Source organism: Delphinus delphis, chromosome 17 (assembly GCF_949987515.2).
Source record: "Delphinus delphis chromosome 17, mDelDel1.2, whole genome shotgun sequence".
Classification (NCBI taxonomy): Eukaryota; Metazoa; Chordata; class Mammalia; order Artiodactyla; family Delphinidae; genus Delphinus; species Delphinus delphis.
In genome coordinates this window covers 16,797,662-16,810,364 of record NC_082699.1, presented here as the reverse complement: position 1 = coordinate 16,810,364, position 12,703 = coordinate 16,797,662, and the positions used below count along the sequence as shown (strand labels likewise).

Sequence of the window (12,703 nt, the reverse complement as noted above, 5' to 3'; positions counted from 1 at the left end):
TCTGTTCTCATACCTTCCTTTTTTTCATTCAAAGCATGAGAATAACTTATCCACATACTAGAAACAGAATCAGAATGTTAAGCATTCTTTTCCTCTTGAAGAGTACACAGGAGTTTTGTCTTATTTGGATTTATTTTCTTTCTAGTGTTTCCATGACTTGAAAGGCCCACACTCTAATTCCGTCAGAAGAGAGAGTACGGTTCTCAAGGCTACCATCGAAGGCCAATGAATAGGCACCATCCCCTAGGAAACTCATGACTTCGGTCTCTGGCTCCTCAGAGACCTGGAGCTCCAGGGACAGACGTCCACCCTCACCAGCTTCCTTCTTGATCCAAGGAGGACTGAGGTCTTGGGACCCTTCCCATGCCTGCTCTAAGGGCTGTGCTGCACCTTGCCAGTGATGGTGGCCATGTGGATGCCTTGGAGCCCATGAGCCGATGCAGGAAACACGGTCACCCTCTTCCCTCCATGCTATGTGTTTTCAGTGTCATTGCCAAGAGGAGAAAATTGGTTCTTGTGGGGAGGGGGTGAAAAAAATCTTAGGTATTTCAATAGTGTGTAGCCCTTCAAGATCCACCCTACCTGACAAAACTCGCATTCCTTCATATGCAGTTTCTTTCTTTAGGGAGAATTTAAATTTAGCTTAATTTTTCTCCTTAGTGGGTCATTACTGAAAAAAGTTAATAATTCTCTAATCAGTCATCCTTTCCATTTTCCTGAGGATGAGAGACGGAGAGAGAAAAGGGGGTGGGGAAAGAGAGGAGAAGAAGAGAATGGGAAAAAAATGTACCCCTTAAATGAGTGACAGCTGTGGATAAATGGGGAAGTTGGAGAGGGAAGCAGATAATCAGTAGTGGCCCCCATCGACCCTGGACCCTGCCCAACAGGGCTGCTGGGTGGCGCTCTGTACCTGTAGCTGTACTGGCTCAGATGATCAGGAAGGTCCTTCTGCAGATTTCGCCTTATACTGTCCTTTTCAAATAAGGGCTGCTTACAGTCTGGTTTCCTGACCAGACCCCTGGGGTTGGCCTGTTGGCCAGCACTGTCCTGCACACCACGTCCACTTACTTTCCGGACTGAGGTTTGCCTCCTGGGCTCAGCCATTCCTAACTGGGTTTGCCTGAAGACCCGCTGACTTTGCTCTTGACCTTCCTCAGATATCCTAGTGAGGGCGCTGTAGGGTACTGAGTCTAGTTCCATTCAGCTCTCAGGTTGGCTGTGCTTCTTCCTGGTCATTTTTCATCCAAGAGGCTGATAAGCCCTCCTGCCGTAGAACACGTTTCCCTTACATAAACACTTTCAAACACCTCTTAGACCCGAGTCGCTGTACGCAGTATCTAAAGGGGAATAGCTACTGCAATTCCTTTGGGAAAAGGCTAAAGAAAAGAGGAAAATGTTTCCAATTCAGAGGCTGACTAAATTGTCCTGGGCTGGAAGAGGTACCGGATCAAGTCTAATTCCAAATAACTGCGCAGGAAACTGGCAGCCAGTTAAGCCCATGCATGTTCTCCTCCCCTTGCATGTTCCTATGTCAGGCATCCCAGAGCCTGCAATTCCATGTCACGGCAAACTAGAGATTTGTCCCAGCCATTCCCCAGGCCCATTTAGCTGGGCCCACGTTCACAAACAGCCTCTAATGTACACTTTGTACATTATCTCCAGGTGAGGGAAAATACACAGTCACTAGATACAGAGGACTGAAAAACAAAGTCCATCCCACAAACATAAACTCGGGTCCCATTACTAGATCACACCACACCTCAGAAAACTACCAGTGTCTCTTAGTCCTGTTACCATTTTGTGAAAAGTACAATTGTATTGCATGGTAATCTGTGAATGTATAAAAATGTTAATTTGTTAAACAGAGACATTTTAAATATATCACACTTTTAAACTCTATTTGGCATTTTTCAGTTATTAATATACTAGAAAGTTCAATTAATAGAAATGACACCAAGGAGCATGTTCTATAAGAGCTGAATTGCTATTGTCAGGGTCATACCCAAAGATGGTATGACAGATCAGCTGGCCTTGCAATAACTTCATATAGCACAGTGGATACACCTAGCATGGGCTGAACAATTACTACTTAATAGATTACTGAGCATTTAGTCCATGTCACTGAATAGATATTTTAATATACTGTGGAATATTTGATAGAAAAGGTCAAAGTTTTCTGCTATGCTAGGGATTTGGCAAGTAATCTCACAACATTTATATTTTATTACAGAACTATTATAAATTATAAAATACAGAAAAACCAAAAGAGAAAAAAATCAAGTATTTTCAAATATATGAAATCCCTGTTTAAGCTAAGAGAGCATTTTTTAAATTCTGGAGAGAAGGGAGTATGTTTCTACACGTCTAGTCTAATGTGTATAGCACACAAAGAACAATCTATATACATTCAACTGAATTACCAATTATTACTGAATAAGCGATAACTGAAAAGGCAAGGTAAACAGATACGTTCCTCCAAAGATACCTTACCTCACAAGCAAGTGAGAAAAAACACATAGATTCCAAGCATTCCTACACAAGAGTTTCACAGCACAAGCAGGATCCTGACGTACCCACAATATAGTGAGGGCTAGAGTACCACCCAACTGAAGCTTTGACAAAATGAACTTTTCCTAAGTTGTAAAAATACTATTCACACATTTTCACACACACATAGCATTAGCACTCCCCACACCAATAATTATTCTCGAAAAATAACAAGTTACATGACTTGCGAAGAGTACAGGAAAGGTAGTGGTTTACATAAGGCATCACACAGAGCTATTTTTAAAAGGCTCCAAACCTCAGGCAAATGAACAATGCTTTCACTTAACTACTATGTAATCAAATGTAAAGAATTTGCATAATATTTCCCTATTCAAACAGAGAGGGAAATGTAGACATTTAAAGAAACAAACACAAATCCTTTATGGAAATTTAGTAGAGAATCTGCCTAGGTTAGCAGAGATTCCCGTAGCTTGATTAATAATTCGGAACCAACGGAACCAAATTTATTATTTATAACTACGTAAAAGTTTCCAAAACCAAGGTCCTTGGCTGGTGGGTATAGTTTGTAGGTAGATATCTTATCTGTACATACATAGTTTGCAAACATAATTTGAAGCAAGTTTAAATACTCTGTCTGATGTACAGGGGTATATAGTGGTGTATTACAGACAATAGGCCATTATCAACATCATCTTCTTAGAGATAAAGACATGGCTCTGCATTGCAGCACTATTTCCAATAGCCAGGACATGGAAGCAACCTAAGTGTCCACTGACAGATGAGTGGAGAAAGAAGATGTGGCACATATATACAATGGAATATTACTCAGCCATACAAAGAAACAAAATTGAGCTATTTGTAGTGAGGTGGATGGACCTAGAGTCTGTCATACAGAGTGAAGTAAGTCAGAAAGAGAAAAACAAATACCGTATGCTAACGCATATACATGGAATCTAAAAAAAAAAAATTGTTCTGATGAACTAGGGGCAGGACAGGAATAAAGATGCAGACGTAGAGAATGGACTTGAGGACGTGGGGAGGGGGAAGGGTAAGCCGGGACGAACTGAGAGACTGGCATTGACATATATATGCTACCAAGTGTAAAACAGATAGCTAGTGGGAAGCAGCCGCATAGCACAGGGAGATCAGCTCGATGCTTTCTGACCACCTAGAGGGGTGGGATAGGGAGGGTGAGAGGGAGATGCAAGAGGGAGGAGATATGGGGATGTATGTACACGTATAGCTGATTCACTTTGTTAAACAGCAGAAACTAACACACCATTGTAAAGCAATTATACTCCAATAGAGGTGTTAAAAAAAAAAAAAGACATGGCCCTGTGTCTAAAATTTAGAGATTAAATTAACTCCCTCATCTGGGAAATGAGATTACTGACCTTTTCCCATCCTTAGCAGAAATTCTTCAGAAAAAAATATGTATATGTTTGAATTTTTTTTCTATAACAATACTTAATTTTAGGTATGTGTTAGTAATGTTATCAGCAAATAAATCACATGAACCTTTCAAATTTTCTTGGATTTAGCTGTTATTTTTACATACTTGGTTACCTCCCTCTGGAACATCTCGTGGTACAATGATTTATTCCTCAGTTGCCTAAAAGCTCTTAAGAGTTCATCTGACACCCAAAACACTCCCTTAAATCCAGGGTTTATCTCATTCTGCTTCAAAATTCACACCATATTTTTAGTAGTAACTCAAATGTGTAACTTAAACACTTGACATTGGAAAGAACAGTAACCTTTCTCAACCAAATCCCACATCTCTCTCTTTCCTACAGATGAAACAAAAGTAAACAAATTATTCATAACTACAAAAAGACCTAATTGAAGTATTTCATTTGCCACAAAATGTGCATTTCCTCATTTCATACAGCAGAAATAACATTTTATTCCATTTAGTTCCACATCCCGGCAAGAAAGTAAAATGACTTTAGGAGTCAAAAGATGCAAAACTAGAACTATCAATCGGGGCAAGAAGACAGCTTTATGATCGTCTACATTCAGCCAGTTATTTACAATATTTAGATGGTGTAGACTATCACGGAGAATTTTAATTTCCAGTCAAAAAGCACAGAGAAGCAATTATACTTCTGTCATCTTTACTGTTTATAAGAAAAGACAATTGAAAACAACAGTAATCCAAAGACTTTATAGGCTAACACACTCTTTTCTCTTCTCTACTGCATATTCCATTTTCATCTAATCTGCATGAAGTATCAATACTGCGCTTCTACGGTTACAGATGACTCTTTTGGCTTTTTTCTTACAATTCATACTGAAATAAAGAACTAAATATATGAGATGAAAATCAGTTTGCACTAACCCTCAAAGCTCTAAATCAAAGTAGATAAACAGAGTCACGCCGTTGAATTAAATACTGAAATTGGTGGCCAAAAATTTTACTCTGAGATTTAGATGTATGCAGGCCCAATGGAAAAATATGAATTGACCTTCGTGTTCAGCAAACACTCTGTGAACTCTGAGATATGGGAATACCTCCGTTGTGGACACATTTATACACCAACAGACAGAAACATCACTGTCAGAGTAGACCTCACAAGGGGAGGTCAACGGATGCACGCTGACATTGATTCATCCCTACGCTGCTTCGTAAGCAGCTCCTTCCTCATATGGGAGCCCCAAGCTCACTGTGCTACACGGGGCCACGCTCTCCAGTCTCCCCAGCACCTCCAGAGAACCAGACGAGGAGGCACCTCCTCCACCTTCAACGACAGCACCTGGCTTCTCTTTGGGATGGAGCCCAGGCCTTTCTGCAAGACTCCACGCCTGATGGATCTGAGCTGTGCTCTCTCCTCAACCTCCAAGTCACCAACCCCAGGCAGCGCCAGGATGACCCGAACTCTTCATCGCCTGCTGCCTTAGTCTATGCCTACATAATAATAACAGTTAGGAAAGAGTAATGCCACCGTATGTCTTAACAGAAAGAATAATTCGACTTGACTCCATAAGATCTTGGAAAGGATGTCTCCCTGCACAGTCATCCTGGGTTCTCTTACCCAAACATCTTAAACGAAGAAAACCACGCTCTCTAGAATACAGGTACCACCTTTTCGGACGGCGCACAGGAAAGCGAGCAACGCTCTGCTTTTCGTACCTTTGCAGCCACGGACGAGTTGGGCTTCTCCAGCAGGTCCCACAGTTTCTTCCTCTTTTCAGGGCAGCACGTGTTATCAAACTCTTCTCCCTCCCGCTCGCGCATGGTCTCCGCCTCCCGCCGCAGCTCTTCGTTCATCTGCTCCTTCTTTTGATGATACCTGGCTTGGCAACAGGATTCTAAGTAGATCTCATCGATCCCCCAGTAATCAAGCTCTTGGCCGAAAGAGAGAGCGCACATTTCTTCCATCATGTGGAGTTTCCCTGTCCGGTAGAAATTTAAAATGGAAGTGAAGGCTCCAGGGTGCCGATCGAAGAAATACTCGTTCTCGTTCAGGTTGTAGTCATCGCACACCTCCAGGAGGCTCTCGTGCGTGTTACAGTCCCGGAGCTTCCCCAAGCGGGTCCTGGGCAGCCGGTCCAACGTTCTCCACAGGACCTCGTGGTTGAGGCCCCCCACGTTGATTTTCACTCTACGGGAGCACGTTTTGCTCCTAATGATGTCCACCGGTTCCGGTGGAAGAGAAAGTGTCGACCTTGATGTCTTCCTGTTTAAGCCAGGGGGCGCCTTCTCTGCCATTTTGGACTGAACAAAGGGTCCTCAAAAGAATGGGCCGCGGGAAGGTCAACTCAAGCAATATCCCTGCGCGGCAGGCATTTCCACGGATGCACCTGGAAGAAAGCAACCACAAACCCTTTGGTTACTTGCATTTTTCCTAAAGCATCTCCTATTCTATGGGCTCACTCTGTTGTTCGTGCATAACCTGGAGGTATAATATTAATTACCGTCTCTCGATGGAGATGTACATCTTTGCTTTCAGGTATAAGGAGGAAAAGACAACACAACGTACTATGCAGAAGCAGCTGTGTAGTCAATTTCATACACCTATAGGTTGACAGCTCCCAAATTTGTCACCAGAGACCTCTTTCTCAAACTCTAGCCTAAACTACCCCTGTGCTAATCAGCTCTTCCCAGATAAAACACAGACACCTTCAATTAAATTGACCACACCTCCACACACAAGCTAAAACTCTGAGAAATCCTGATCTATCTGTCCACATGCAAATAAGCACCAGGTCTTAACCAACTGTACCTCCTAAACATTGCTGAAGCCCTCCACCCCCATTACCCAGTCCTGGGTACCACCGAACCATGATGCTGATTCAAACCCTCAGCATCTCTTGCCTACGTTTCTACAATAGCACCTGAAACTGGATCCTGAGCTCTGGTTTTATCTACACAAAAACCGTTCTCCACACAGCTACTAGAATGATCTAAGAAACACATTTGACCTTACCATGCCCTACTAGATCTGACCTATCTCTCCACCTTCACCTCTCATTCCTCCCTCATCACCATATTCCAGCAGCCCCAGACCATACACACTGTTTTGTTTCAAGCTCCTGGCCTTCGTTCATGCTGTGTCCTGGAAGGGCCTCCACCTTTCCCATCTCCCTTTGACTAACTGTGGCTTGCTCTCCAAGACTCAGCTCAGATAACACTTCCTCTAAAAAGCCCTCCATAATACATCTCCTCTATGATCATGTACTTCTGTGAACGTCTCTTCTATTTCATCATGCCACTGCAATAACACCTTTCCCAAGGATGCTGGGAGCCCTTGAAGACAAAGACAATCTTCTCTGTTATATCTTTATCACTGAGCACAGTGCTTATATATTGTGAGGGTCCGATAAATGTTAAATAGTCAGTTCTTTAATTGTTTTCCACGAGACAGCTGACAAGAGAGCTCGTGGGGATAATGTATATGGCCAGAAAAATGCATAAATGGAGTCATTTGGATCACCTGACTAAAATGCATCTATGTTTACGTTATGTGTATATATGTTTGTGTGTACATAAGATGTCAGAATGTGTGTGTGTGTTTATATTCTTTGACCCACAGCTCTTTTCTCCTGTGTACTAATTCTTTAAAACATGACTGCTCTACTGTTCCCTCTTATTGATCTATTCTTCTGATCTGCAGCAGTAAGCATCTTCTTATTTGATCTTCCCCTATAATGTTTTTGCAGAAAACCATGGTGCTTCAAGCAATTCATCCCAAATACCGCTTTCAATGTAAAACACCATGTTTCACACAGTCAATGGCTTATACCAAAGGGAAAAGCTTTTAGATTTAAGAGGTCCTTATAATTAGAATTCTCTTTTAAGATACACACCAATTTTGGCATGTCTTTGGTTTCTCCGCTCCTGTAAGTTAAATTTATTTCTCCACCTGGAAGCCAAGTATTCTCTCAAATGAAAATAAGTCAAATTTATGAAAAAAATGTAGCTGGACTATGTAAGAAGTATTTCAAATACGGCTAAGAAATATACTTGAAATGGGAGTTTTTTCAACTACATAGTTACAGAGATATTTAAAGCGTATATATACACACTCTCATTGCAGATGATAAAAATGACTATTTTTACAATAAAGGAGAAATACAATAATTTGGGCAAGTATCAAATTCTCTAAGCCCCAATTTCTTAATCTACAAAATGAGGATAATAGTATCTACTTTATAGGCAGTGTTATGACAATTAAATGAGATAGTTTATGTGAAGGGCTCAGTACAGGGAGGTATATCTGAATAGAATAAGAAAACTCACATTCCTCCTTTAAGTGTAGCTTCCAATCAACTGCACAACAGCTATGATTAAAAGCTATACTGATGTCTAGTCAATAAATGCTAGCATTTAAATTCTTTTCCCTTATACATACGTTCAGTCCCCTCTAATGGATTTTAAGCCTATAAGGCCAGGAATCATTGGTCCCAGTTTTTCTCTACTGAGCACTGTACTTACATATAGTGGGTAATAGCATGTAACTTTGATGCCACTGATGCCCACATCGAAATTTTGTATTCAGATGGCAATGGACAACACACACACACACACACACACGTATACACACACCCCACAAACAGCATGCAAGAGAGGGCACAGTAATACTATTAGGATCGGGCAAATCAACTGAAAATATTAGAGATGGGCAATTCGAGTGGTGAATCTGAGTGTCTGTTCTCCAGCAAATTACTTGGTTTCAGGTGCAATGATATCTCAGCCATCCATATAGATTATGTGAACGGCCCATATGAATAATAAGCAGGAAGTTAATCCATTTTTAATTTGGCTACACATAAACATACAATGAATTCACTCTTTGTAGAATATCATGACTTACTAATGTGAAGAAGCGAGATGGTCTTTGAGCTGATTATGGTATCATATAAGAGGCTTTCCAGAAAGACTGAGAGCAAACTCCAGTGCAGTACAAACATCTCATGTTTACGGTCAAGGGCTTACTGTGACTTCCTTTCTTGTAAAAGCCATTACTAAAAGCATAAATGCTCTGTCATAGTTACCAGTAGGTCACCATTTATTTCAAATAATTTCACACTCATGATCTGCAGTGAATTCCCCTTTTTGTAGAATATGTGTCTCAAGTGAAGAGAGGTCATAAGACTTAAATTTCAAAGTATCTTCTTCACTAATCAAGAACTTTCTATTATAAGAAATTCAGTGTTGATTACAAACCTCACAATAAAAGACAGCCTGAAATTCAACGCCCTCTCTTCAAAGCAGGGGTAGAGAAATTTAGCATGAGTGAACGTAACCTGTTGATTTTATTTTCTTAAAGACTTAAAGATGATCTGCTCTGATTATTGTTACTGAGATTAAAAATTTTTTATTCTCCCTGGGCAGAATATTCTGCTTGTGACCTGGTGAAGAGTAGAGACTCAAAGGTGTAAGTTCTCGAGCAGTTGAAGAGCTGTAACTAGTGTTCAGAGTTAATCAGCCTTTCAGAATAGTCACAGTACACAAGTGGTCACAATTGTAAGCCTGTAATTCAGGTCAAGCCCTGCTCAGCAGTGCCTTAGAAACGCGCTGAGCCTTTCTGTCTACCTGCCCACCCGTCCGCCCACCCTTCTTCCTGCTCTCTCTTCCTCTGTATTTTTTCTCTCTCATTTTCCCATCTCTATTTCTCCACCCCCAACTTATCTCTCTTCGGTTTCTCTCCCTCTCTTCCTATCCCGTTCCCTAGATCTTTCTATCCTCATGGCCTCTTAACCAACCACAAAACCAAACTCTATCTTTTCAAACTTGTACATACTTTGTGAAGTTTTCTACATCCTTAATAAGAAAACCTCCTGAGCTGAAAATACCATGTTTCTCTCCAGAAGAAGCAAAAAACATCTAAACCAAGTTGCTTTTCACGGGAGGTTGTATGAGATTGCAAAAGGGGTTCTGCTGGGCTTCCCTGGTGGCGCAACGGTTGAGAGTCCGCCTGCCAATGCAGGAGATGTGGGTTCGTGCCCCGGTCCGGGAAGATCCCACATGCCGTGGAGCGGCTGGGCCCGTGAGCCATGGCCGCTGAGCCTGCGCTCCGCAACGGGAGAGGCCACAACAGTGAGAGGCCCACGTACCGCAAAAAAAAAAAAAAAAAAGGGGGTTCTGCTCTCAGGCTCACGACCCCTGGGTCTAGTTGGGCTGCCCTCCTGCATCCCCCTCACCTTTCTGGTTGGACTTTCAGTTTCTTCATGCATCAAACCATGGCATTTCCATGCCTACAATTCTTTCATTTCCTATGACACTTGGTTAATTTTTTCCCTCTCGCTATGATTCTGTGGCCATTGCCACCCTTCCTCTCCAATCACCATCCTAACTTTAGATAGAAATAAACATAACATAGTGCCTCAGATCCATGAAGACATTTTTTCATGTCTAGTTTCTTAAGAAAAGGTGGTTTTCATATTTCATTTCAAGAGTCCTTTAATATTTATGAGGGCTTGAAACAGACTGCATTCAGAACATCATAAAAGTTTCATTCATTTTATTTAGTGTTTTTAACTTTCCATTTTTAATCTGTTCTTTTCTGCCATGTTAATTTTATTTCTAGCAATGAATCTGTCCGTTCACTGTGTCTTGCCACTCTTGAGAGCTTGCAAAATTTTTGTTTTTAATTTTACTAATTAAAGTGGATATGATGCTGTTTTCTCACGTTTAGTTTTATAAGTGAAATGCTGTCTACCATAATAATTTTATCCCATGAGAATCAATCATGTAATTCAATTTAGTGTATAAGTTTAATATAAAATGTAATAATTCCATGTTTAAACTGTGGAGATGTTATACAACTGTGTAGAATTTATATACTCAAAGAGATATAAGCTGAACACACATTTTTATGTCAAGGTCAGAATCTCAGTGAATTTTTTCTTTGGGCTGTTTGCTGGTTTATTTCCCCTTGTTCAATCAATTCGAAGTCAAGCTTGCAACAGTCAGTCGACCAGTTGCAAATGTACTAAACATCCCTTCATCAGTCTGTTAGAGAAAAAAAGCGACTCTTGAAACAATAAACAACATTCTCATTTTGCACAGCTGCACCAGGCTCCACCAGCAGCATGGAATTATGCTGCTACCCGTTCAGGGCTCAACCTGACAAAACACAACTTTCTGATCATGGCATCATTATTACTGCTTGAGACTCCAGGTCTGAGGCAGGGGAGTTGTGGGGGGGAGGGATTTTTTTTTTTTTACTGTAGTCTCAAAAATACTACCATTATGTCATATACTTGATACTTCCTTAGTGTAGCAAAGCAGGATAAGTCCCATGTGTGATTCTGTGAAGATGAAAAGCAAATCTTTCTAAAGACCTAAGTGATGTTTACCATTTCCTTTCTGTGTTGCTGGTAGGAGCTGAGCACACACTTGCAAACAAGCAGCTCCTAGACCTTTAAGTCTAAATCACTCTATGTATAGCTCTAAGGCATTTTCGTATATTTTTATGTATGGTATTAAGTAGTAAATGCATGTTTTTGGAACAGCTATGTCTGTTTCAGAGAGTCGCAAAGATTATTTGCAGTAGCTATCTGCAGAGAAAGGCGCCAGAATGGTTAGCTGAAATGTAATCAGTGCTTAAAAAAAACCACTACTCACTCAATTTTAAAAAGCACCTCCAGAATTTACTAAAGAAAAAGAATAAATTTATAACTAGTGAAAAACAAATCAGATTTATTTTAAAGTAAGGTCCTGGAAATCTTCAGCTATCCTAAGAAATTCAACAAACCTACTGAAGTACTTTAGAACTTGGGCAGAAATACTAATGAATTTATACTGTTGATTGTTTTTTAATATGTCAAGTTCTAGTAATAACCGAAACACTATCCTTGTCCTCAGAAAAGTGGAAGTAGCATTTCTTTCCTTCAATGAAAGGCTGCTAATATCAATAGGTTCCTCAATTTTAGCATAACTATTTACTCCTTAGTTTAAAAAAAAATCCAGGACTTTTATCCTTGGTATACCCGATGCTTTTTTTAGATACACTCAAACAAAATCCTAAAAGCTTTGCTTTCAGTGGTCAAAGGAAGCACTGTGTTGCAGTATGAAGGAGAAAAGACAAGTAATAAGTAGAATATGTAATATGAGCATCTTTCCATATCATCAATGTCTCCAACTGACCAAATTTACAAACTATTTTATTTAGACACATAATATGAATTTTCTTCACCAGAAGACAGAATTATTTAAAGAATTAGCTCCTATATATACATTTGCTATAATTAGAGAGTAAAACACTAGGTTTGCCTTTAGAAAAATGGCCTTTTATAAGACACAGCTCATGAAAAATCCTTCTCTATGCTGAAAAATATAATACTAATGTTATAGTGCATCTTAGACCTTTTATAAACTACAAGGTATAGTTGTGGCTTGAAATGTTCAGTCTGTTTCAAAACCCACCAAAAAAGGCTCAGACTTCATATGAGCATTCAGCCATTCAGCTGGTGGAAGATTTTCTATTATGACAGTAAAAGTGCCCTTTATGTTGGGGCCCAAGACATGTTCTTTTAAAGGCCTCCTTTTGCAGAAGTCTTCCCAGAGTCACAGTGGAGTGCAGGGGATAAATAAAGATGAAAGGCGATGAGAAAAATAAAAAAGGCAACAAACAGAGAAACTATTGGCGCCACTGAAAGGAATGGGAAATGAGGCTGGGCCACCCTGTAATATCCTGATAAAAGAAATCACAAACTTCAGTCGCTACCTGGGGTTCTCTGTGAATGA

The 12,703-nt window shown here is 40.4% G+C and overlaps 1 protein-coding gene across 1 annotated transcript in view; it reads right to left on the bottom strand.

Annotated features, from left to right (window-relative positions):
* KCNB2 (potassium voltage-gated channel subfamily B member 2) overlaps positions 1–12,703 on the bottom strand; it is a 398,856-nt gene that overhangs the window by 364,319 nt on the left and 21,834 nt on the right. Inside the window, exon 2 of the mRNA XM_059994756.1 lies at positions 5,642–6,312. Coding sequence (XP_059850739.1) covers positions 5,642–6,220 — 579 coding nt within the window. The 5' untranslated portion in view covers positions 6,221–6,312. The remainder of the gene's footprint in view (positions 1–5,641; positions 6,313–12,703) is intronic.